Genomic DNA, 27650 nt, shown 5'->3' with positions numbered 1-27650 from the left:
CTTTAGGAGACTCTAGCTTAAGAAAATGGCAAAAAAGAGAGGAACAGGTGGTATTGATAGAGACAGAGAAAGAAGAGGGGAGAAGCAAGAAGCCAGGGTCAGTTTTCCATCTTTGGGGACTGAATGACGTCAGCTTAAGACTGGAAATGAAGTTCTTGTTGTTCAGTCACTCAGTCGTGTCCGACTCTTTCTGACCCCATGGACTGTAGCCTGACAGGCTCTTCTGTCCATGGAATTTCCTAGGTAAGAATACTGAAGTGTGTTGCCATTTCCTTCTCTAGGGGATCTTCCTGACCTAACCTGTGGTCTCCGGCTTGGCAGGCAGATTCTTTACCACTAAGCCACCTGGGAAGCCCTACAGACATTTGATCCTAAGAAACAAAGGAGCTATTGGAGAAATAAAGGGAGAGTGTTATTCTGAGTACTTGATTTTTAATTAATCTGAATAATTGATCAAACAGTATTTTTTTTGTTAAGCACTAGTTACATGTTGGAAAGCACATTGAGTGAATCACAGAAAACTTGAGTTAAATCTTGGACTATGCAAGTGTGAATATTTAAAATGTGAATATTTGAAGTGTGAATATTTATGATGATGATATAGGGTTCCCAGCCTTACTGAAGTTAGTCTTGTTGTGGTGGCATAATTGAGTCACTGTCATTTTTAGTGCAAATCCATAAAATACAAATCGTAATGAAGACAATTAGAACAGTGTGTACTAAATCCCTTCAGTCGTTTCTGACTCTGCGACCCCATGGACTGTAGCCTGCCAGGCTCCTCTGTCCATGGGATTCTCCAGGCAAGACTACTGGATGGGTTGCCATGCCCTTCTCCAGGGGATCTTGCCAACCCAGGGATCGAACCCGTGTCTTTTATGTCTCCTGCATTGGCAGGTAGGTTCTTTACCACTAGTGCCACCTGGGAAGCCCAATTAGAACCCTAACAAGACCATATGTTCATGGATTTCCTTCTCTTCTGTTTCTCCGTTTCTCCAGGGTGAATGGAAAGCTGGTAGCCCTGAAGGTGATCAGGCTGCAGGAAGAGGAAGGTACACCTTTTACAGCTATCAGGGAAGGTAGGCATTTTCCCTTGTTATCCTTGCTTTTGTGTTTGTGTGATGCCCATAACTGTTTAAATAGTATACACCTCTGAATATGCTGTTTCTAAATTATATGGCTCTATTTCTAATTGGAATGTGTGAACTGAAATATAAAATCAGCACCTCTTACAATCACATCAAGTCATGTTAAATAAAACTATCCTGCTGAGTATTCAGCTGTGGGGGGAAAAAAGTATGTGCTGATGGTGAGACTATAGCTGGCTGAGGGATTTTACACATCTGATTTTGTTTGCAGAGTTCTTAAGGCACATGTTAATCTAAAATTACTCTATACTCATGACTTTTAAGGAAACTTCTTAAAAATGGGGGAATTATGCTATCTTATTAATCTTTTGTATTTCATCTTTCTTGATTTCTTTTTTCCTATTCTTTATTTTCTATTGGCTTTGCTTATTGATTTATAGATGCTCTTTATGTATCAGCATTATGTTGTAATATTTTTTTTCTACTGTCATTTTTCTATAAAGTATTCTTATTTTTTTATTAAAAAATCCTTATTTTTGGCTGCACTGGGTCTTTGTTGCTGTGAGCTAGCTTTCTCTAGTTTGGGCTAGCAGGAGTTATTCTCTATTTGCCTTGGGCAGGCTCAGTAGTTATGCCCGCAGGCTTTGTTGCCTCATGGCATATGGGAGCTTCCAGGAGCAGGGATCAAACCCACGTGCCTTGCATTGCAAGGTGGATTCTTAACCATTAGACCACCAGGGAAGTCCTAAAAGTCTTTTAAACAGTTATTTGTTACATTTAAATTTTTATAAAATAAAATTGCTCTATCTTTTGCTTTATACCTTCCTGCATAGTTTTCTACTTCAAGGGAATAAATCACCTTTTATTAGTGGGATCTTTTCAGTTCACTTTCAGAACTTTTACTTCTACTGCATGTTTTTATGGAAAAGGAAATGGCAACCCACTCCAGTGTTCTTGCCTGGAGAATCCCAGGGATGGGGGAGCCTGGTAGACTGCCGTCTCTGGGGTCACACAGAGTCGACATGACTGAAGTGACTTAGCAGCAGCAGCAGCATGTTTTTAAAGTATAAATGATCTTGAAATAAGACTTTGGTTTATTTTGGCTTTGCAGGAACTATGACTACTTGTCTGCTGATCCACAATGAGATAAATAATAATGATTTACTTCAGTAGTAGTATTAAGATATTGATGAACTGAATGTAGTATGTCACTGCTCTGATTTGTTCCCCTGACCAGGGAGTGAACCTGGGCCACAGCAGTGAAAGCCCAGTATCCTCACCACTGGGCCACCAGGGAGCTCCGAAGAAGTCTACTTCCTATTTTCACTTTCTCACCGTTCATTCTCCTTTTCCTCTCTCTTCAGTTTGGTTTCTGTCATTCCTGTTTAGCTGGAAATATTGGAAGGTTCATCAGTGAACTTCTTACTGTCACATTCAATAGACACCTGTCTTACCTTATCCAGCCTTTTATCAGGTTGTATGTGGTTAAAACATTCTCTTCTATGAGACCAGATTTTCCAAGTAGGCAACTGTTTCTCTTTCTCTTGTGCTGTCTCCTTTTCTAAGTGTTACAGAGTTCCCCTAAACAGGGAAAGGACCTTCTTTTCTTTAATCAGCACTCTCTCCCATGTGATTTTATTCATTTCATGAGTTAAATAGTAACCATAATGTGATGACCAGCACATACCTCTCTTGAGCTAAGATTCTGTCTTTGTTTCCATTCTCACATATCCTTCTGCGTATGTGGCATTTCCTCTTGAATCCAGTAATATGTAAACATGAAAATATATCACTGTCAGGTGAGATTTATTCCAGGAATAAAATACTTGTGTTCAGTCTGATGAAACTGGAGACTACTAGCTGAGATAGGGCAGTGGGTTCCCGTTGACCTGTGAAGTTTAGTTATGGTACACTCTGAATGTTAGGAAGTAGGAGAGTGCCAAAGAGTTGCTGGGCTACAAGAGAAGCAGGAGGGGAGTGATTCTGGGCAGCAGGCATGCTCCTTAGCAGGTGGGGCATGTGCTGGAATTAACCAGCTTAACCTTGCTGATGTCTCCCTAGATTCAAGGTTAAGAGGAAGTTCCTAGTGTTATCAGAAGATGCAGTTTTGACAGTTTGCTCCACCATGGGAAGCTCAAGAGAAGAAGCAAGAAGTAGGGTCATATTAAGGTTTTTGATGATCTGTCTATTCATACTGGCTGGGTATGAGGCAAGGCCTTTGGGCACCTGATATACCTTGAGATGAGCTTAGAAGCGGGCCCTGAGCTGTGGTTGTGTTGTAGAATGAGGGTATTGTAGTTGGGACCTGTTCTGTGGCTTAGAGGGCCTCTGAAGACTTTTGAGCTGAGTTTATTAGGAAGATAAATCTGGTATTAGAATATGATATAGATTAGAGGAGGAAACTGGAAGTGGATAAATCAGTCATTCAAAGCAGTGTAGATTTGAAATTATGAGAACTCAGGGTTTATTAGAAAGCAGGGACAAACAATGATGTTGTAGAGGAAAAAAGGTCAGATCTAGGTGAATGATTGGTTATAGGTGATTTCAGAGGGAAGTATCAATGGTTTTGAGTTTGAATGAGTTAAAAAAAAAAAAATGGTGCCAGAGAGAGAAATAGCTTGTCATTGCACGGTCAGTTCAGTTCAGTTGCTCAGTCGTTTCCGACTCTCCGTGACCCCATGAACCACAGCACACCAGGCCTCCCTGTCCATCACCAACTCCCGGAGTCCACCCAAACCCATGTCCATTGAGTCGGTGATGCCATCCAGCCATCTCATCCTTTGTCGTCCATTTCTCCTCCTGCCTTCAATCTTTCCCAGCATCAGAGTCTTTTCTAGTGAGTCAGCTCTTAATATCAGGTGGCCAAAGTATTGGAGTTACAGCTTCAAAATCAGTCCTACCAATGAACACCCAGGACTGATCTCCTTTAGGATGAACTGGTTGGATCTCCTTGCAGTCCAAGGGATTCTCAAGAGTCTTCTCTAACACCACAGTTCAAAAGCATCAATTCTTCAGCACTCAGCTTTCTTTATAGTCCAACTCTCACATCCATACATGACTACTGGAAAAACCATAGCCTTGACTAGATGGACCTTTGTTGGCAAAGTAATGTCTCTGCTTTTTAATATGCTGTCTAGGTTGGTCATAACTTTCCTTCCAAGGAGTAAGCATCTTTTAATTTCATGGCTACAGTCATCATCTGCAGTTATTTTGGAGCCCCCCAAAATAAAGTCTGACACTGTTTCCACTGTTTCCCCATCTATTTGCCATGAAGTGATGGGACCAGATGCCATGATCTTCATTTTCTGAATGTTGAGCTTTAAGCCAACTTTTTCACTCTCCTCTTTCACTTTCATCAAGAGGCTCTTTAGTTCTTCACTTTCTGCCATCAGGGTAGTGTCATCTGCATTTCTGAGGTTATTGATATTTCTCCTGGCAATCTTGATTCCAGCTTGTGCTTCTTCCAGCGCAGCATTTCTCATGATATACTCTGCATGTAAGTTAAATAAGCAAGGTGACAATATACAGCCTTGACGGACTCCTTTTCCTATTTGCAACCAGTCTGTTGTTCCATGTCCAGTTCTAACTGTTGCTTCCTGACCTGCATCCAGGTTTCTCAAGAGGCAGGTCAGGTGATCTGGTATTCCCATCTCTTTTAGAATTTTCCACAGTTTATTGTGATCCACACAGTCAAAGGCTTTGGCATAGTCAATAAAGCAGAAATAGATGTTTTTCTGGAACTCTCTTGCTTTTTTGATGATCCAGCGGATGTTAGCAATTTGACCTCTGGTTCCTCTGCCTTTTCTAAAACCAGCTTGAACATCTGGAAGTTCACGGTTCATGTGTTGCTGAAGTCTGGCTTGGAGAATTTTGAGCATTATTTTACTAGCGTGTGAGATGAGTGCAATTGTGCGGTAGTTTGAGAATTCTTTGGCATTGCCTTTCTTTGGGATTGGAATGAAAACTGACCTTTTCCAGTCCTGTGGCCACTGCTGAGTTTTCCAAATTTGCTGGCATACTGAGTGCAGCACTTTAACAGTATCATCTTCCAGGATTTGAAGTAGCGCAACTGGAATTCCATCACCTCCACTAGCTTTGTTCGTAGTGAGGCTTCCTAAGGCCCACTTGACGTCACATTCCAGGATGTCTGGCTCTAGGTGGGTGATCACACCATCGTGATTATCTGGGTCGTAAGGATCTTTTTTGTACAGTTCTTCTGTGTATTCTTGTCACCTGTTCATAATATCTTCTGCTTCTTAGGTCTCTACCATTTCTGTCCTTTATTGAGCCCATCTTTGCATGAAATGTTCTCTTAGTATGTCTGATTTTCTTGAAGAGATCTCTAGTCTTTCCCATTCTATTGTTTTCCTCTATTTCTTTGCAGTGATCACTGAGGAAGGCTTTCTTATCTCTCCTTGCTATCCTTTGGAACTCTGCATTCAAATAGGTATATCTTTCCTTTTCTCCTTTGCTTTTTGCTTCCCTTCTTTTCACAGCTATTTGTAAGGCCTCCTCAGACAGCCATTTTGCTTTTTTGCATTTCTTTTTCTTGGGTATGGTCATGATTCCTGTATTCTGTAAAATGTCACGAACCTCCGTCCATGGTTCATCAGGCACTCTATCAGATCTAGTCCCTTAAATATATTTCTCACTTACACTGTATAGTCATAAGGGATGATTTAGGTCATACACTTTCTTCAATTTCATTCTAAATTTGGCAATAAGAGGTTCATGATCTGAGCCACAGTCAGCTCCTGGTTTTGTTTTTGCTGACTGTATAGAGCTTCTCCACCTTTGGCCACAAAGAATAATAATCAATCTGATTTCGGTGTTGGCCATCTGGTGCTGTCCATGTGTAGAGTCTTCTCTTGTGCTGTTGGAAGAGGGTGTTTGCTATGACCAGTGCCTTCTCTTAGCAGAATTCTATTAGCCTTTGCCCTGCTTCATTCTGTACTCCAAGGCCAAATTTGCCTGTTACTCCAGGTGTTTCTTAACTTCCTACTTTTGCATTCCAGTCCCCTATAATGAAAAGGACATCTTTTTTGGGGTGTTAGTTCTAGAAGGTCTTGTAGGTCTTCATAGAAATGTTCATGTTCAACTTCAGCTTCTTTAGCTTTACTGGTCGGGGCACAGACTTGGATTACCATGATATTGAATGGTTTGCCTTGGAAACGAACAGAGATCTTTCTGTCATTTTTGAGATTGCATCCAAGTACTGCATTTCAGACTCTTTTGTTGACCATGATGGCTACTCCATTTCTTCTGAGGGATTCCTGCCCGCAGTAGTAGATATAATGGTCATCTGAGTTAAATTCACCCATTGCAGTCCATCTCAGTTCACTGATTCCTAGAATGTCAACGTTCACTCTTGCCATCTCTTGTTTGACCACTTCCAATTTGCCTTGATTCATGGACCTGACATTCCAGGTTCCTATGCAATATTGCTCTTTACAGGATCGGACCTTGCTTCTATCACCAGTCACATTGACAACTGGGCGTTGTTTTTGCTCTTGCTGCATCCCTTTATTCTTTCTGGAGCTATTTCTCCACTGATCACCAGTAGCATATTGGGCACCTGTGGAGTTCCTTTCAGTGTCCTATCTTTTTGCCTTTTCATGCTGTTCATGGGGTTCTCAAGGCAAGAATAGTGCAGTGGTTTCCATTCCCTTCTCCAGGGGACCACATTCTGTCCATCGCATTCTGTCATTCTGTGATTGTGTGGAGAATTGCTTTGAACACCTTGCAATTTGAAAAGGCTGTTATCCAATTTAACCTTCCTTCACATTCGCCCTTTGAAGGTTTTTTTGAGAGGGGCAGATATAGAATTAATATGGTTGGTACAATTCATATAGTTAATATGGAATTAAGGCTTGGAGAGCTTAGACGACTTGTCCAAGGACTTGAATCTTGTACTTAGACTTTCTTAGATTTAAAACAGTGTCCATACTAACTTTGTGGAATAGTTGATTGGGATTTTAGACATTAGGGTTTGAGTTCATGAGACATCTATGTGAAAATCTCTCTGGTGATGTGGAAGTGAAGCTCCCAAGAGTTCAACATAAACAGTGTACATTGACATGGTCTTTTACAAGTTGAACAAGTGTAGGATTTTTATGGGAGAGAAGTTTGAGTGAAAACAGAGAGTTAAGTTGCAGGACAGTGCACTGAGTTGGAAAGCCTCATGTTAGAGTCTACAAAGCTGGGTTTTAATCCTGGCTTTGTTTTGCATCACTGTGCTACTTTGCTAGGGCTGCCTTAACACAGACTGAGTGGCTGAAGCAACAGCAATGTATCATCTCATGGTTCCAGAGGCTAGAATCTAAGGTCAAGGTGTCTGGGCGCTCCTCCTTCTGATCCCGAGGGAAAGGCTTGTGTCAAGTCTTTCTTAACTAATAGATATGGCTGTCGTCTGCTTGTGTCTTCAAGTTAGCTTCTCTCTGTATCTTTGTCCAAATGTCCTTTACTTATAAGGACAGCAGTCATATTGGATAAGGTTCTACTCTGGTGACCTCACTTTAACTTAATTACCTCTGAAAAAAAATCTATTTCATATACTATCATAACCTGAGGTGCTAGGGTGTTGGGACTTCATATGCATTTTGGGGGACACAATTCAATCCACAACATCACTTAATGGCTTTAGGCCTCAGTAACTGTGTGCAGAAGGGGCTTCCCCAGTGGCTCAGCGGTAAAGAATCTGCCTGCAATCCAGGAGACACAGGAGACCCCCAGTTCAGTCCCTGGGTTGGGAAGATCTGCTGAAGGAGGAAATGGCAACCTACTTCAGTATTCTTGTCTGGAAAAAATATCTTGTGGACAGAGGTGGGCTGCAGTCCATGGGGTTGGAAAGAGTCGGATATGACTCAGCGACTAAGCATGAAGTACAAACCTGTTATGCAGAACATGGGAGTTGGTTTGTGCCATTTCTCAGGCACTACCTAGCTCTGCACTGTGGCTTTGATTTCCCAAGGAGTCCTTAAACTCAGAGTTTTGAATGCTCTGGAGATGAGTGATGTAAGAATTGTAGAGGCGTGTAGAAACTGATCACAGTGAGACATTGTCTTTTCCCTTTGAATAAAATATTTTAAGATTTTCCAAGTAAAATCTGACTTCCAAGTGATTTTTATTGGAGATAAATGACCGTATAAGAAAAAGAATTAAACTCTAGGCAGTTTTGGTTATTTGTTCCACTCTTACCTTTTATAAGTCTTATTTTTCTGCTATTTATGTGTGGATGCAAGAGCAATCACCAGTGTTCGTTCTCTTTCGGTGTTACTAATCCTAGAAATCCATGCACAGAACTCCTCTGTGCTTCCTGTGGTAGAACTTGGAATAGTTAGGACGAAGGTGGTAGATGCTTCGTTATAGACGTTATAGATGCTTCGGTAGACGAAGGGGGGTTATGTTCGTTTTTACATTGATGAGGGTTCTGTCATGGCTTGTTCAACTGAGAGGAAGCACTTTAATTTGAGTTTGCCCCTTTTCTACTGTTTTGGTCAATTTCCTCATTCACCAAATGTCAATAGCAGGAAGATTTCAAATGAAGAAAGCCCTGTGCATTGTAAAGTAGTTTTCAAGTGGCTGCTTGCCAGTTATAAGCTTACCTGGGAATTTAGATGTTAACGCATAATTTTCCCCTAAAGTGGAAACACTTGTAAGCAACCCTAATCTTACCTAGATTTATGTCCAAAGATGGACTTTGACTTTTATCTCATAGAGCTAGAGTACTTAATGACTTTAATTCAGGTTCAGGTGCTTTGAATCTCATTCTGTCTTTGATGGGAGCTTAGAGAAATTAAGTAGCTGTGCTGAGACCAGCTTTTCTATTTTATTCTAAAATCCTTGTATGATACTGTCATGAGTTTTGATTGTACTGATAAAGCATCAGGAGGTACAAGAAAGGTTTGAAAGGAAGTAGCTGAAATGTCTTAGGATACAAGAAATGAAGCAGTTACAGAAAGGAAAAATAGGACGTTCAGTCTTGACTTGTTAAGTGTGAGGTCTGACATTCACATGGCATTTGTTTATACGGTTTGCACGTTAGGTAATAGGTCGGTTGCATGTAAATTGGAGACATCATTCAGCATTTCCTGAGTGATTTCATTTAATCTTTCACCATTGTGAGAGAAGTTGATGTTACTGTCTTCGTGTTAAGAAGTTTTTATGAAGCTGGGATCTAAAGACATTTTTGTCCAAAGTCACACACATACTTTGTGACAGACAAGGAGTTCAGCTCGGGTCTTCCTACCCAGTGCCCAGCACTGTGCCTGACACATGACAGCTGTTCTGTGCATGTTGAACCAGTGAGTGACTGAATGAGTGCGAAAGTCCCAAATCCTTACTGATCCAATTGTATGTAGAGTCTTTCAGGCTGCTAAGAAATAAAGAGGTGAAGTTCCATATAGCAAAGTTGTGATGAAGACTGTGCAACTACCTATGTATCATGAGCAAGTTACTTAACACATTTTGTCTTCGGTTTCTTCATCTCTGAAGTAGCAGACTCGAACTGTCTGATCTTATGTTGCTGTTGTTTAGTCACTCAGTCGTGTCCACCTCCTTTGGGACCCCATGGACTACAGCCCGCCAGGCTCCTCTGTCCATGGAGTTTTCCAGGCAAGAAGACTGGAGTGGGTTTCCATTTCCTTCTCCAGGGCATCTTCCTGACCCAGAGATTGAACCTGGTCTCCTGCATTGGAAGGTGGATTCTTTACCACCGAGCCACCTGAGAAGCCCCCATATGCATCATGATTAAAATACTAGTACCAGCATGAATCTTTTCCTGGACAAAGGATCTATAATTGTATCATCAGTATTCTGCATCCAGTGTGATACACATTACTGTGCTCAGAATATTTCTTTTAAACCTTCTAATAATAACCTTTTATGTCTGTCACTGAAGAAATTAACATCAGTTGCTTCAGAGCATTTGACAATTGACAGACAAAATTTTTTTTAAATGGAAGATAAAAATCTATGAGTCTAGACTTTGATTCTAAGTAATCAAATCAAATCAAATCAAATCTTATGTAAATTTCCAAAATTGTTATTCTTTGTAAGTCTGAGCAATTTGATGAGTGTCTGCCAATTGATACCAACAAAAATTTGCAAGCTGTTAGATCATGTGACTTTAAAAACTATAAAACCATGTCTTATCTTTTTCATGTCTTTAATTTTTAAGGATAAAGTTTTTTTTTAATGAAACATCTATTCTTGTCTGCCTTAAATTTTTAAGAAGTTTTATATTTTGTCTTTTCTATTTGGAAGTAATAGTTTTCAGCTTATATTTGAAATATACATTTTATTGATATATAAATAAACATACATTAAATTAAACATAAAATAAACATTTTATTGGAAATACAAATTGAGTTCTGATATATTTATATTGAAAACACATTTTAGAGAACTATATAACTGTTTCTAATTTGAAGGCATTTATAACTGGCTAAAATTTTTATTTATTTATTTAAAGCCAGTTATAAATGTGTTCAAATTAGAAATAGTTACATAGTTATTTTAAATATGGACTTTTTTTTTGGTGCCTGAAATGCTAAGAACCTTTTAAAAATGTTATCTTGTTTAATTCCCAAAATATCTCTTGTGTTAAATATAAATATCAGTATCTCCATATTACTGATGAGGTCATTGAGGTCCAGCAAAAATAAATTATCCTCTGTTATAGAGTTTACTAGGAAACAGCCAGGGCTTCCTGGTAGCTCAGCTGGTAAAAAGACTGCAATGCAGGAGACCTGCAATGTGGGAGACCTGAGGGTTCAATCTGTGGGTTGGGAAGATCCCCTGGAGAAGGCAAAGGCTCCCACCCAGTATTCTGGCCTGGAGAATCCCTGAGAAGGCAAAGACTGTATAGTCCATGGGGTCGCAAAGAGTCAGGCATGACTGAGCTACTCAAAAAAAAAAAAAAAAAAAAGCATGTATATGGAATCTAGAAAACTAGTACTGATGAACCCATTTACTGGAAAGAAATGGAAAAGCAGACTTAGAGAATGACCTGTGGACACTGGAGGGGGAGGAGAGGGTGGGATGAATGGAGAAAGCAGCATTGGCGAATATACACGAGCACGTGTAAAACAGATGACTGGTGGGGAGCTGCTCTGTGCCGCAGGGAACCCAGCTTGGCACTCTGTGATGACCCAGAGAGGCAGGATGGAGGGAGGGGAAGGAGGCTTCAAAGGGAAGAGTTGTATGTAGTATGGTGATGACTGATTTGAGTTATCGTATGGCAGAAACCAACGTTGTAAAGCAGTTTTCCTCTATTAAAAAAAAGTTTTAAAAAAGCAAAAAATAGAAAGAGTTGAAGTCTTCTAGTTATAAAGGTGACATTATCAATTCTGAAGGTTTCCTCATTCCAGGAAGACAGAGGGCGAGTAGGAGCAGTCTCTGTGAGCTGAACTGATCTTTTCTAACCACTTGGGAGAAGGAAAGAACGGTCGCACCAAAGAAATTTTGAAGCATGTTTTGTTGCAGTTGGTTTTTGACAAGTAGCTTTAATCACAACACACTATTTGTTTGGTGAGAAAAAATAACGCACTAGAAGTAAAAAAAAATCATTGTATAACTTATGGAGCCAGGAAGCTGTCTGTAAATGGCAATTGACAGATTGTACTTTTATGACTACCCAGTGGAGAAGCAGTCAGAGAAGAAGCTGTATCGCATAGGAAGAAATGTCCCTTGCCCTGCCTGAGTCCTCCCAATCCCTCCTCAACTCTGCTTGAACCATCTTTTAAGACCTTTTTGAAGTCCTGTCTCTTTCCTGAAACCCTTTCGACTTTCACAGAAATAATCTTTTTTCCTTTTTGGCTCTTCTGGCTTGCTCTGCTTCTGTTGTTGTTGTTCTTTGTATGCTTATCTTTTAGCATGTACTGCAATGTACTTTCGGAGAAGGCGATGGCACCCCACTCCAGTACTCTTGCCTGGAAAATCCCATGGACGGAGGAGCCTGGTGGGCTGCAGTCCATGGGGTTGCTAGGAATCAGACACGACTAAGCAACTTCACTTTCACTTTTCACTTTCCTGCATTGGAGAAGGAAATGGCAACCCACTCCAGTGTTCTTGCCTGGAGAATCCCAGGGACGGGGGAGCCTGGTGGGCTGCCGTCTATGGGGTTGCACAGAGTCGGACACGACTGAAGTGACTTAGCAGCAGCAGCGGCGGCATTGTACTTTATGATGTGGTCAGTTGTGTTCAGTTGTAAACTAACTGATAACCTCTGGGCCTTTTTATTCTGAGGACTGTGGTATGAAGCTGGCATTGACTCGTCATGTCCCAGCTCTTTCTCTGCCCCATCAAAATGAAACTAATCAAGGATCCGGGTAGTGTTTGAACGGAGTTTAAGCAGTACTGAAAATGACTGTCGGAGTGTTGGGATTAAAAGGAACGCGATCTCTGGTGTGGACATGGACGAGATGAGATTTGGGCTGAGCTTAAGTCATAGTACCATGGCTTGGGCTGCTATAACAAAATCCAGAGACCAGCAGCTCTTCAACAGCAGAAACATATGGCTCACATTTCCGGAGGCTGGAAGTCTGAGATCACAGGGACAGGATGTTTGAGTGAAGGTCCTCTTCCAGGTCAGAGACTTCTCATTGTGTCCTCATGTGGTGGAATTGGCTAGAGAGCCCTGGGGCAGCTCTTTTTAAAGAACATTAATCCTGATTCCCTGGCAGTCTGGTGGTTGGGACTCTGGGGTTCTACTGTAGGGGGCATGGGTTTGATCCCTGATTGGGGAACCAAGATGCCACACGGCACACACGGCAGGGCCAAAAAAAAAGAAAGAGGACTTCTCTGGCGGTTCAGTGGTGAGTAATCCACCTGCCAATGTGGGAGACATGGGTTCGGTCCCTGATCTGAGAAGATTCCACATGCGCTCCAACTGTTAAGCCTGTGTTCTAGAGCTGGGGAGCTGTAACTACTACAACTACTGTGTCCTTGTGCTAAAACCACTGAATCCTGTGTGCTCTAGAGCCCGTGCTCCAGAGCCAGAGAAGCCACTGCAGTGAGATGCCTGCTCGCCACACCAGAGAAAACCTGAGCACAGCAGCCCGGCACAGCCAAAGATAAATAAATAAAATTATTAAAAAATGAAATAACATTAAGCCCATTCATGAGGGCAACACCTTTATGAGCTAATCACCCCCAAAGGCCCCACCTACTTCTGTCATCAGCTTTGGGAATTAGGATTACAACATATGAACTTGTGGGGAGTGGACGAGGCACAAACATTCAGACCATAGCTGATAGGTAGGATTCACATAAGGAGAAATGAAGAGAAAATAAAGAAAGCTAAGTGCTGAAGAATTGATGCTTTTGAACTGTGGTATTGCAGAAGACTCGAGAGTTCCCTGGACTGCAAGGAGATCAAACCAGTCCATCCTGAAAGAAATCAGTCCTGAATATTCATTGGAAGGACTGATGCTGAAGCTGAAACGCCAGTACTTTGGCCACCTGATGCGAAGAACCAACTCATGGGAAAAGCCCCTGATGCTGGGAAAGATTGAAGGTGGGAGGAAAAGGGGATGACAAGGATGAGATGGTTGCATGGCATCACTGACTCCTTGGACATGAGTTTGAGCAAGCTCCAAGAGTTGGTGATAGACAGGGAGGCCTGGCATACTGCAGTCCATGAGATTGCAAAGAATCAGACACTACTGAGCAACTGAACTGAATTGAACTGAAGAGAAGAAAGCATGCCCATTAGAGTAGTTATCTAAGGTAGGATGAATCACTTTCTCCCCCCTACCTCAATCCCATCACCAGTTTGCAGCCATTGAGGAAGTAAATCTCTTGGCAGTGGTGTGTGTGGGTTGTTCCTAAATGTTTTCTGATGAAAACTGTACCTGTTCTTGTGTTTGTTGATAGTCTACTAAAAAGATAATTTGTGTATTTTTCTGTGCAAAGATTTTGTTTCTAGGACTTTTTGGTAAATTGTTATTTTTTTCATTTGTTTTGTTACTCCAGTATTTGTTACTCTGTGTTTCATGGTTGAACCCAGATCATTAATGTGGCCAGGACACGTGGGATAATTGATGAGGAGAAAACCAGGAGACCCAGGGATCTGTAAGGGAATGCCATGGAACCTGAGAAAGGGGATCTAGAACAGTATACTGAAAAGGAAGAACATGCCCAGTTGAGGGGGATTGATAAGGCGCTAAGGACAATTTGAGTGTCTTGGGCAAGAATTGAGTTTGAGGTTGATAGAACCTACATTTATAGAAACTGGAATCCAGAGGTGCATGCATGCATGTTCAGTCGCTTCAGTCATGTCGAACCCTTTGTGACCCTATGGACTGTACCCAACCAGGCTCTTCTGTCCATGGGATTATCCAGGCAAGACTACTAGAGTGGGTTGCCATGCCCTCCTTCAGGGGAATCGTCCAGATCCAGGGGTCGAACCCTTGTTTCTTAAGTCTCCTGCATTGGCAGACAGATTCTTCACTGCTAGTGCCACCTGAGAAGCCCCGGAAGCCAGAGGTAGCAGCAGTTTTATAGTCAGAGGAGTTAAATAGATGTTACATATGCTGAAGTTGAGGTGAGAGCCATTTATATGAGTTAGAAATCACCAAATCATAGGATTTTAGAGCTGAGAAGATCTTCAGTGAGTCTGTCATCTGGTTCCTTCATTTTGCAAAAGAACAAGCTGAGTCCTGGAGAGTTCGGTAGATAGTTTATAACTACCAAGATCAGGACAGTTAGGCCTGGAGTGAAAGTCAGTTTGAGTCATTATTGTAGAGAAGATGCTCAGAGATCTTGGCAGTGAATCACTACTTAAAAATGCAGCTCTCACCACAGATTATAACTGATCTCGGTGGGAAGTGCCAAAAAGATACATCATTTCAATTTTCCTCTATTTCTCATTTTCTTCTGACACTTTGGAATGTGCTGGAAGCCTTCAGAAGACCGATCAAATAATTCTGATTTTGGTTCTTTAAAAAAGAAAATTAATCCCATACGTGGAGAAGATGTACCAGTTTGTTGTGGGAAAACTTTAGAAGTAGAGAGTTCAAGGAAATTTTAGTGTAGGACATTTGTATGTTTTGGACACATGCCATCCCAGTCAAGTCCCTGAGTATACGCAGAAGAATTGATTTGATAATAGCACTTTTTAAAAGCACGAACAATTTGAATAGAGCCCAAGAAAAAGAATTAAAGGAAATAATGAGCATGAACTTGGCAGTGGTTCTGTCATCGGTGAGCTGATAGTTCTTCCTTCTGTCCTGAAGTTTAGGGCTAGGGTAGGCAGGAGCTCACAGCATGCTCAGTTTTAATGACAACGACTTGGTTTCAGAGAACTACTTATGATTACAAAATTTTCTTGTTGAAAGACCAGGATTAATTTTTCTGCAGGGACATTTTTTTTTTTCCTCAGAGATTTGAGAAAGTATGCATGATGAGCAGCAGATTGGTTGGGTTTATTTAAGATGATCTGGGTAGTATTTTAAATATTCTGCATGCATTATAGGCATTCAATAAACAGTTATCTATTTCATTGCTTTCTAAGTGCCTTTAAATATATTTTTAAAATTGTAAGCCTGTGGGAAACAGTTAAACATTTTTTTTTTTTTTTATTATTATTTTTGGCTGCTTTGGGTCTTTGTCCCACGTGCAGGGTTTCTCTCGTTGAGGTGGCCTCTCTTGTTGCAGCGTGTGCTCTAGAGCACAGGCTCAGTAGTCGCCCCGTGGCCTGTGGGATCTTATTTCCTGAACCAGGGACCGAAGCTGTGTCCCCCGCATTGGCGGGCAGATTGTTAACCACCGGACCACCAAGGAGGTTCCACAGGTAAACATTTCTACTTTTTGACTTCCAGGGTTGATTTGGCTCCGGAGTATGTCCTTCCCTCTGCCCCTGTTATATTAATACATCTGGTCTAACTACAGGTGGTTGATGGTGTTGCAGGGAACCAGTAACTCCCACCACCTACCCATTCTAACCAGCAGATTGTAAACCCACAGAATTGACTACCTGATGAATTTGAACGCAGCTCCATCTGACTCTATAGCACGGCTGTTAACACGAGAATGTACTACTTCCTAGAGGCAGGATCATAGAGATGAAGATTTAACCTCTCAGTGATTTGTACTTGATTGGGGCCGCAGATCAGTTCCCCAGTTCCTGTTCCAACTTTCCTTTCTTAGCCTAATACATGCAGTCTTCTCTAGTAGAATCATGAATGTGTTAGAACAGAACCGAAATTTGCCTGGCAGGATTCACCCATAACCAATTAACTGTTGGAACATAGATTAACCAAATACTAGATATCTTGCTAATTTTAAGGTGATTAATATTGCAGAACTTATTGATACTGCCCTTAGTGGAATAATTAGTGCAAAAGAAAATATTTTTAAAAGTGTGATTTAGCTCCATCCAGGGAGCTAAATCAAACTGAAAATGGAAAAACATGAAAACACAGCTGTTTACCATACAATTTTGATTTCAGACACATACTTGAAAGTTTTCAGAATTAGGGATTGCTTGTAGCTTAGCTCCTGCTTGAAAAACTGGACTTCCAGGTACTTCTTATATTTCCAGAAGAGTTTTACCTCAGTAGTAGATTATTGAAAATACTTGACGGACAAGCCTATGCTATTATCATTTAAGCTTTACCTAAACCATTAAAAGTAAAGTCATAAAAATATTCTGCACAAGTGATCTTAAACTTGGTTCATTAAGATTGTCAACTTTGAATTCTGTCTATGAGATAGAAAAATTACTGGTGTGAGACACTGCAGTCTTTAACCAGAAGTTCCTGCCTTCTTTAAGTAAAAACTTCATCAACCTATACTATTTTAAAAATTAATAAATGATTAATTTATTTTTATTTTGAGGTTCATGTTCCAGGCGCTGGGCGGGCGCTGGCTTTGGAGCTGGGGCTTTCATTGCTGGGGCCCCCGTGTCCTGGAGGATGGGCTTTAGGCACGTGGGCCTCACTGGTTGCAGCATGGCTGTTGCAGCATACAGGCTACTGGTTGTGGCAGATGGGCCTGGGGCTTCTCATTGCTGGGGCCCCCCGTGTCCTGGAGGATGGGCTTTAGGCACGTGGGCCTCACTGGTTGCAGCATGGACTGCGGTTGCAGCATACAGGCTACTGGTTGTGGCAGATGGGCCTGGGGCTTCTCATTGCTGGGGCCCCCCGTGTCCTGGAGGATGGGCTTTAGGCACGTGGGCCTCACTGGTTGCATGGACTGCGGTTGCAGCATACAGGCTACTGGTTGTGGCAGATGGGCCTGGGGCTTCATTGCTGGGGCCCCCCGTGTCCTGGAGGATGGGCTTTAGGCACGTGGGCCTCACTGGTTGCAGCATGGACTGCGGTTGCAGCATACAGGCTACTGGTTGTGGCAGATGGGCCTAGTTGCCCTGCAGCATGTGGAATCTTCCAGACCCGGGATCGCACCCACGTAGCCTGCGTTGGCAGGTGGATTCTTAACCACTGGACTACCAGGAAACCCCTATAATGTTTGGGTAAAGAACAGTCTTAAAACTTACAAAGAACAAATGGCCATTTTGTGTGTGTGTGTGTATATATAATTTATTACCCCAATTCTTTATTTGCTGCTGTGTTGTTATACATATTGCTGTACTTGGAGCAAGAAATATGACTGGAGAAATATATGGTTATGTTATTTCGATGATTTGATAAACCCATGTTTTGCTTTTGGGTTTCATAAAGCATCTAGGCAAATCCTTAAGTACGGTGATAGATTACCTTGGTCTCTGAATGGAGTTGTTAGTGGAAGCTTTATGTGTCATTGGAGGGCAGTACATGGCCTTTTATATTTCAGGGATGAAATATAATGCAAAAGCTAATTTGAGATGACAGTCAAGAATTGAGATTTTCAAACCTGTGGACTTTTCTTAGGGAGAATGTTTGCTTTTCTTTGTTTATAAGGAAGTAACCAAAATGATTTGTTTTGCATATATGGCCTAGGGGATATCTAGGAAGGTTTCTTCAATGCTAATATTTCCTAGCTACAACCCTTTCTGTTATATATGCACATGAATATACACATCAACACATTTCTGCAAATTAAAAGCCTATTTTAGATATATCATGTTTAATAAGTGCAATTCATGTTTTCCATTTCCCTGGTGTGTGTGTGTGTGTGTGTGTGTGTGTTTTAATTTCATAGACATAAACATTTAAGGAGCTGTCTTCCTTTTTTTATTTCTGTGGGCCCCGGAGTTCCTGGTATCACTCTAAGCAATTTGTAGTCTTTAAGAAGAGCGAGAAGACATCTTTTAAAGGTTTTAAATGGTCATTTAAAATGCATATATTAATGTAGAAAACCAGTCTTTTGAGAACCTTCCATATTTTTGAGCAATCTTAACCTTCCCCTAGTTGGAAGAGGAGGGTTTCTAATGCTGAACATTTGTCCTTTCCCTGGAGAAGGGGTAAAATGCCCTGCTCCCCCCTCCCCCAACCCCAAACAATTTTTGTAAAAGAATAATTTAACCAGAAATCAAAATGTTAAGAGAGCACACATTGTCATTCAAAACACAGGAATCAGTCTTTTACAGGATTTTTCAAATAAAACCTAGAATGTTTTCCCTTAAAGGTTACCAGTGACTTCCACTTAGCAAAAACTCAGGACCTTTTCAAATTCTTGGTCATCTGTAATACCATTTTATTATTTGACACTGTTTTCTGCTGCCACTGAAGAATTGTATGTCCCTTGCATTTCACTGGGCATGCTGTATTTTTATTTGCTAAAGCTGGCCTCTCGTAGAACCCTTTCTTTTCTTCAGAGACCTTCTCTTTTGGCTTCTTAAGGGCGTCCTGCAAATCCACGGTGTTGGCTCTCCTCACTCGCTCACGGGAGATCATGATCCTTTAGTACCAGCTGTCACTTCTCTGGGCTGATTCCCCAAACCACAGCTCTAGCCTTGACTGTGTATGCCACCGCCTTCAGATAACCTAGTATAACTCATTAAAGGTTCTGTTGCTTTCTCCAACCCAACCCAACCCAACAGTTTTAGATGTGTCGGGACCAGTGTGTTTCAGGCATAACATTATTTCCTTTGACTGAAACACATCAGGTTATCTACACTGGGTCGTGTTATATTAGACTCCCCTCTTCCCTCCTAAGTAATCTGCCTCCACTGCAGGGTTTTCCTCACAACAGCGTCCACTCTCTCCTCTTCCTTTTCATCTTCCTTGCTTTTTTCCTGTCCAGATATAAAGTTGTGAAGGTCCGTGAAGTGGTTTCCTCTCTGGGCCCCTCTGGTTCATGGGGCCATCCTTTCAGTTTCTTCCATTTTCTGCTGCCGGATTCATCCTCCTGAAGCACAGTCTTTGGCTGGGTTCCCTGGAAACAGACTCAGAGGCCAGGTTGCATGCAGGTTTGGGAAGTGAAGGTGCTCTCACCTGCAAGGAAGTGAGAAGACAGGTTGAACAGAGAGAAATTTGCCTGCAGTGAATTTGTAGCTGAGCCCACAGAGCGCTCACAAATGGAGGCAAAGGACCAGACCCTTCAACACCCTCAGCTCTACCAAGACGTCCCTGCTGTGGTTCATTTCACAGGCCCTAGCTTCCTCTCCTGTATAGCTCTGTTTGTTTTGCTGTTGCTCTGTTACTTAGTCATTCAGTCGTGTCTGACTCTTTGCGACCCCATGGACTATATCCCACCAGGCTCCTCTGTCCATGGGGATTCTCCAGACAAGAATACTGGAGTGGGTTGCCATGCCCTCCTCCAGGGGATCCTCCCCACCCAGGGACTGAACCAGGGTCTCCTGCATGGAGACAGATCCCACTGAGCCACCAGGGAAGCGTTCTGCTCTGTGACCTTGCTGCCTCCTCGTGTGCCTGGCTCTAAGCCAGTTACCCCCACTGAGAGCGGGCAGGAACCGAGTGAGTCTGTTCTGCAGCCAGGGGCTCCTCGTGATAAGGGACACACGGCAGAGCAGCCTCTGAGAGATGAGTGTGTTGATGCTGAAGGGGGCTGTGAGTCCAGCCCCACGAGACTCACTCCAGCCACGCTGAGCATTGCTCTTTCCCATGTAGGAACCTGCATTGCTTCTTTCCTGCCTGCTTCAGGGTCAGTGTCTCAGCCTGACTGCGAGGGGCCCTCTGTGATCTGGGCCCGCCGCATCTATTACTGAACTCAGCGTCCCACCGTCTTCCCTGCCCGCCCTCCAGTGCAATGAAGGTTGACCTCGGTGTCACCCGAGTGGTCAAGTCTGCTCTGTAGCCTCCTTGAGATCCCTGGCACCCTCATTCAGGGTGACTTGTGCTGTCCCCTTGCCTGCAGCGCCCCCTCCTCTAAGTCTGTCCTTTCACACCCAGTGTCTTAGTCCTGCTTCTAGTTACACCATATAATTCTGTAATTTATTGCGTATTTTATCGTATTTCTTCAGTAGCTTGCGATAAGCTGTTCTCATTTTCAGTGTTCTATTAATTTGGAATGTGGCACATAGTACCTCACCTCTTGAGTGTTCTTGGCAGAATCTAGCAGCATGTTAGCTTCATAGTATAGGATCCATGAGAAACTGTTTTTGCTTTCCTGATTGTTTTTGTAGGTGGCGCAGCCAAAAAATTGAATCTCAAGAGTGATGACTTAAGGTGGAAGGGGCCTTCTAGAAAGATTGTGTTTGAACTCAAGGGATGAAATTTGTCTTGCAGAAAATTTCAGAGTGTCCGAGTTACAGGGTTTGCATGGCTCCTGAGTGGATGAGCTTTACTACAATCATGAATTCATAGCAGTTTCCTTCTCTTCTTGTCCTGGCTCACTTGCTCACATTGTCCTGGGGCCACTGCAGCCTGGAGTTCCTTCTCTGGGATTCTCGTCCCCTTTTAGGAATGCTGTGTGGACTCTGGGATTGACACGTAAATACCTGCTTTATATGTTGTCAAATCCACACAAGTTCCCTATGGGGTATATGCTGCCATTTTACAAAACAAAACAAAAAAAACCTTCAAGGAAAGGGGTGCAGCCTGCTCAGAAACACACAGTTAGTGAGGGAGTCGGACAGGTGTTCCAAACCTCTGTAGCCATCTGAATCATCCTAAGAGTGAACACAGCATCTGTGGGGGATGGTACCAAAGTTGTTTTGGAAACAGTTGCTCCCAGGGGAACTGAGAGTTGATTCAGTTCAGTTCAGTCGCTCAGTCGTGTCTGACTCTTTGCAACCCCATGGACTGCAGCATGCTAGGCCTCCCTGTCCATCGCCAACTTCCACAGTTTACTCAAACTAATGTCCATCGAGTCAGTGATGCCATCCAACCATCTCATCCTCTGTTGTCCCCTTCTCCTCCCACCTTCAATCTTTCCCAGCATCAGGGTCTTTTCCAATGAGTCAGCTCTTTGCATGAGGTGGCCAAAGTATTGGAGTTTCAGCTTCAGCATCAGTCCTTCCAATGTATATTCAGGACTGATTTCCTTTAGGATGGACTGGTTGGATCTCCTTGCAGTCCAAGGGACTCTCAAGAGTCTTCTCCAACACCACAGTTCAAAGGCATCAATTCTTCAGCACTCAGATTTCTTTATAGTCCAACTCTCACATCCATACATGACCACTGGAAAAGCCATAGCTTTGACTAGACGTACCTTTGTTGTCAAAGTAATGTCTCCGCTTTTTAATATGCTGTCTAAGTTGGTAATAACTTTCCTTCCAAGAAGTAAGCGTCTTTTAATTTCATGGCTGTGGTCACCATCTGCAGTGATTTTGAAGCCCACAAAAATAAAGTCTGACACTGTTTCCACTGTTTCCCCATCTATTTGCCATGAAGTGATGGGACCAGATGCCATGATCTTAGTTTTCTGAATGTTGAGCTTTAAGCCAACTTTTTCACTCTCCTCTTTCACTTTCATCAAGAGGCTCTTTAGTTCTTCTTCACTTTCTGCCATAAGGATGGTGTCATCTGCATATTTGAGGTTATTGATATTTCTCCTGGCAATCTTGATTCCAGCTTGTGCTCTATGCAACCCAGCATTTTTGATGATATACTCTGCATATAAGTTAAATAAACAGGGAGACAATATACAGCCTTGATGTACTCTTTTCCCTATTTGGAACCAGTCTGTTGTTCCATGTCCAGTTCTAACTGTTGCTTCTTGACCTGCATACAGATTTCTTAAGAGGCAGGTCAGGTGGTCTGGTATTCCCATCTCTTTCAGAATTTTCCAGAGTTTGTTGTGATCCACAGAGACAAAGGCGTTGGCGTAGTCAATAAAGCAGAAGTAGATGATTACTTTCTCGAACACTGTTGCTTTTTTGATGATCCAGTGGATGTTGGTAATTTGATCTCTGGTTCCTCTACCTTTTCTAAATCCACCTTGAACATCTGGAAGTTCACGGTTTATGTACTATTGAAACCTGGTTGGAGAATTTTGAGTATTACTTTACTAGCGTGTGAGATGAGTGCAATTGTGCGGTAGTTTGAGCATTCTTTGGCATTGCCTTTCTTTGGGATTGGAATGAAAACAGACCTTTTCCAGTCCTGTGGCCACTGCTGAGTTTTCCAAATTTGCTGGCTTATTGAGTGCAGCACTTTCACAGCATCATCTTTTAGGATTTGAAATAGCTCAACTGGAATTCCATCACTCTACTAGCTTTGTTTATAGTGATGCTTCCTAAAGCCCACTTAACTTTGCATTCCAGAATGTCTGGCTCTAGGTCAGTGATCACACCATCGTGATTATCTGGGTCGTGAAGATCTTTTTTGTACAGTTCTTCTGTGTATTCTTGCCACCTCTTCTTAATATCTTCTGCTTGTGTTAGGTCCCTACCATTTCTGTCCTTTATGGTGCCCATCTTTGCATTTCTTTTTCTTGAGAGTTAATTAGGGGGTCAATAGTTCTATCTCTGCTCTTCTACAGCATTTATTTCCTTGTTTCTAGCGGTGCAGCGTCTTCGTTGCTGTGAGCAGGTTTTCTCTAGCTGCGGTGCTCGGGCTTCAGTAGTCGGCACACAGGCTTAGTAGTTACAGCCGTGGGCTTGGTAGCTGTGCTTTGTGGGCTCCAGAGTGTGGGCTCAGTAGTTGTGGTGTGTGGGGTTAGTTGCTCCGTAGCATGGGGGGGTCTTCCCAGGCCAGAGATCAAAACAGTGTCCCCTGCATTGGCAGGTATATTCTCAACCCCTGGACCACCAGGGAAATCCCCATGAAGCAGTAGCTAATAAACGGTTAGCATGTTTCCATGGAAAGGATGTGGAGAGAGAACTGGTTTCAAGCCCTTGCCACTCAATAGCTTTTCTGTAGTCTTGGATAAGTTACTTAACAAAACAGGGTATCTATTTCTTTTAATATCTTTAAAAAGGGATAATGGGCTTCCTTGGTGGCTCAGATGGTAAAGAATCTGCCTGCAATGCATGAGACTGGGTTCAGTCCCTGTGTTGGGTAGATCCCCTGGAGAAAGGAGTAGCAACCCACTGCAGTATTCTTGTCTGGAGGATTCCATGGACAGAGGAGCATAGTGGGCTACAGTCCATGGGGTCACAAAGAGTGGACATGACTTTCATTTTCAAAGAGGATTGAGAAATAATGTCCTTTGCCTTTTTGTTCTATGGGACTACTGTAACCAAATCTGGGGTTTATGAATTGTCAAGTGCTACAAAGGAAGTTATTTTTGTTAACAGTGTAAAGTAATACACATGGTGATGCTAATAATAATTATATGTTGATGATGCTTTAATAACAATCATAATAATAATGATTTAAAATAGTAAAAAAAATAGTAATAGCTTTGCATCAGATGGCCACAATGATTGACTTCCCTTTGCTGGCAATATTTCAAATATTTGTTGATTAAGTTCTTTTGGTAGATTTTCAGCTTTTGCCCTTCTTGGCTCAAACAAGCAATTAAATTCTCCTCAGGAAATTGTGAAAGGTTACCTTTAGTTGTACAGTCTATGCTCCTGAATTTTGGCGTCAGTTCACAATTCATGGCCAAATTAACATCTCAATCACTTGAGACCTATTCATAAAGAATGGGATTATGTACATAACTTGTAGTACTTAGCTATTAAGGAACTTGAGTTTCACAGTGTAGCCAGGAGGAAGAGAATATACTTCTTTCTATACTTTGTACTCTGACTCACAGGCTGAAGTGTGGCCATATGAGCCTGTGTTTATACGTAAGTGAGCATCACATTTGGGCCGGAACTTGCCAATTTAATGGAGGATGCCTCCAATTTAGCATTTGAGATTTGTAAAGGATCCCTAGGGCCTTCCAGGAAAATTTTTGTATAAATGAAAGATAATAGCAACATTTTAGTCATTTGCAAATCATCTCTTTTAAGTAAAATGCCTTATGGAAACCAATAAAGCCATATAATTCTTTCTAAAAATGAAATTCAAATACTCTTAGAGGGAATTCTTCAGAGCTAGAAAACATTTACTTCGTATTTTTGTATTGGTTGTCGTTGCTTTTCTTTCTTGCTGTGGTATAAGTAATGGAGACGTGTATAAAAGCTGGTAAGTTGAAAGTGATTATTTTTGGATCAAAAAATTGGGGGATGAATTTTTTAAAAAAAATAGCTTTGTATGTGCCATGTCCATCTCTACAACCCTATGAACTGTAACCCTCCAGGCTCCTCTGTCCATGGAATTCTCCAGGCAAGAATATTGGAGTGGGTTGTCATACCCTCCTCCAGGGGATCTTCCTAACCCAGGGATTAAACCATTGTCTCCTAGGTCTCCTGCATTGCAGGCGAATTCTTTACCCCTGAGACACTGAGGAAGCCCTTTAATAACTCTGTATGCAATTTATAGCAAATACAGTCCTTATGGAATTTTTCACATAGTACGAACTTTAATATTAAGGACTTGGCAAATGTGTGATTTTTTTTCATGAATTGTTTTGCTAATAAGACTAATTCTATTTGACTAGATTTCTGTATCATACATTTATTCATCATTGTTTAAACATTTAATTACTCGTATTTTGAAAAGGACTCTTTAAAGGTAAATTCACATCAGAACGACCACACAGAGTGTGGTAGGTATACTTCTGTTAGTCAAAACTCCTAGCAGTTTCACTTTTTTTAGATTAAAGACCTGATTAGTCATCTGGATAGAAATTTTAAGAAACTGCTTTTGCAATTATAGCTATTTTAGAGGAATTCCTTCCAGAGAAATTGAGCAAGAGTGGCAATTAATTCCAGCTGTTGGAGTGAACTAGATCTAAATGTCTGAGTTCAAGCTCTAGTAACTTGCAGGGAAGCTTCTCAATCCTATGATTTAGCAGCCATTGCTTTGTAGACCATTGTCCACTCATTTGATGAATTCTTAAGTGAAGCCTTGATTTCTTCATTTTCTTTTCCATGAGCTCAGAATCCCTGACACTACTGACCATCTCTGTGGAGGGCAAAGAGAAGAAAGAAAGGGAGGCTTAATTTTAAAATTCTTACGATTTTTAAATTCTCTTTTTCTCTAGAAAGTTGCTTATGTGTGCTTTTAAAAAAATTAATATACTTTTTTTTTTTTTTTTTAGAATAGTGTTAGGCCTACAGAAAAGTTGAGCATAAAATGCAGAGATTTCCTGTACACCCTTCTCCCCAGGCCCAAATTTTGCTGCAGTTAATGAATGAAGTCATGATTAACTGAAGTCCACAGCTTACGTTAGACTTCACTCTGCGTTGTACAGGTTTATGGTTTTGACAAATGCATGACAATGTATTCATGATTACTAAGGGCTTCTCTAGTGGCTCAGATGATAAAGAGTCCACCCGCAATGCAGGAGACTGGGGTTCTATCCCTGTGTCAGGAAGATCGCCTGGAGGACGGCATGGTAACCCCGGAGACTGGGGTTCTATTCCTGGGTCAGGAAGATCCCCTGGAGGTGGGCATGGCAACCCAGTCCAGTATTCTTGCTTGGAGAATCCCATGGACAGAGAAGCCTGGTGGGCTACAGTCCATGGGGTTGCAAACAATCAGACACAGGATTATTGAAAGGCTTTGCTGCCTTAAAAATCCCTTGGGCTCCATCTGTTTATCCCCTCACTACCTTACTCTCTTCTAACCCTTGACAGCAGCTGATCTTTCACCATCCCTCTAGTTTTGCCTTTTCCAGAATCATATAGTTGGAACCATATTGTATATAACCTTTTCAGATTGGCTTCTTTCCTTTATTAATCTGCATTTAAGTTTCTTTCATGCTTTTTCAGGGCTTCATAGCTCATTTCTTTTTATCACTAAATGATATTCCATTGTGTGGCTATAACACAGTTATTCATTCACCTACTGAAGGATGTCTTGTGTGTGTGTATGTGTGTTAAGTCGCTTCAGTCGTGTCCAACTCTTTGCGACTCTATGGACTGTAGCCTATCAGGCTCCTCTGTCATGGGATTCTCCAGGCAAGAGTACTGGAGTGGGTTGCCATTGTCTCCTCCAGGCGATCTTTCCGACCCAGGGATCCAACCCATGTGTCATGTCTCCTGCATTGGCAGGTGGGTTCTTTACCACTAGCGCCACCTGGGAAGCCCTAGGACATCTCAGCTGCTTCCAGCTTTTGGTAACTGAGTAAAGTTGCTCTAAGTGTTCTGTGCAGGATTTTGTGCAGATGTAAGTTTTCAACTCCTTTGGGTACTTAGTTTCTTTCTTTAAAACGTTATGGAAATACCCCAAAGAACATTTTGGCCAACCCAGTACCTAGAGAGCAAGTAGACACTGGATATGTAGATGAGAGTCAAGATAAACACACCATTGTTTATGGGAGTGGGAGGCTGGGATGGGGAAAAATTGCTCACTTTAAAGTATGAGTCCGGCGCTGCAAACGCCAGTCTGTCTCCTGCCAGTGGGTAAGTGGACTTAGGGGAGAAGTTGGAAGGATGTTTTCCTGCTTGGTTACAGTTCAAAACAATCAAGGGGAGTACTAATAAACAGCCTTAATCAGTCCCAGTTACAGGCCTAGCTAATTAAATTCCCATAAACACTTTAAAACTGCATTTATAAATTTAATGTACTTGGTTCTTCTTAAGTGTTCAAGGACCTTGATCTAACAACTGGAACTTCTCCAAGTACTTGAACTTTTCTTATAAACCTAACACAAGTTTTTAAGTCCATCTTAAGAATTCCAGTGCTTGGAGCATCTAGTAAAACCCTTTTACACCTTTCAATTTATTTATTTTTAAAATATTTATTTATTTTTATTTGATTGATGGTTGGTTTACAATATTGGCTTGATTTCTGTTATATATCAACATGAATTAACCATAGGTTAATATGTCCACTCCCCCTTGAATCTCCCTCCCACCTCCCACCATTCCCACCCTCTGTTATTACAGTTTGAGTTCCTGAGTCATACAGCAAATTTCCATTGGCTATCTATTTACATGTGTTACACACATATGTTACACACATATGTTACATACAGAGCGTTCATGCTACTCCCTCCATTCATCTCTCCATCTCCCTCTTCTCCCCCACTCTCGGCCATAAGTCTGTTCTCTATGTCTGCGTCTGCAATGCTGCTCTGCGAACAGATTCATCAGTTTCATCCTTTTAGAGTCCATATATAAAAGATATATAGATTCCACCTTTCAATTTAAAGTCACAGATTCAAATAAACGGAGATTACAAGTATAGTCTGTTAACATATCAAAGTGTCTTAAACATA

The 27650-nt window shown here is 41.8% G+C and overlaps 1 protein-coding gene across 7 annotated transcripts in view; it reads left to right on the top strand.

Annotated features, from left to right (window-relative positions):
- The window catches only part of CDK14 (cyclin dependent kinase 14), a 664341-nt gene that overhangs the window by 208704 nt on the left and 427987 nt on the right, over positions 1 to 27650 (top strand). For all 7 annotated transcript variants that reach the window (XM_070369889.1, XM_070369886.1, XM_070369885.1 and 4 more), the window contains one exon: positions 997 to 1076. In XM_070369889.1, the coding sequence (XP_070225990.1) occupies positions 997 to 1076 (80 nt within the window). The remainder of the gene's footprint in view (positions 1 to 996; positions 1077 to 27650) is intronic.

The sequence above is a fragment of the Bos mutus genome, chromosome 4, assembly GCF_027580195.1.
Source record: "Bos mutus isolate GX-2022 chromosome 4, NWIPB_WYAK_1.1, whole genome shotgun sequence".
NCBI classification, from domain to species: Eukaryota; Metazoa; Chordata; class Mammalia; order Artiodactyla; family Bovidae; genus Bos; species Bos mutus.
The sequence above is the reverse complement of the archived record's forward strand: the minus strand, read 5'-3'. Positions and strand labels throughout refer to the sequence as shown.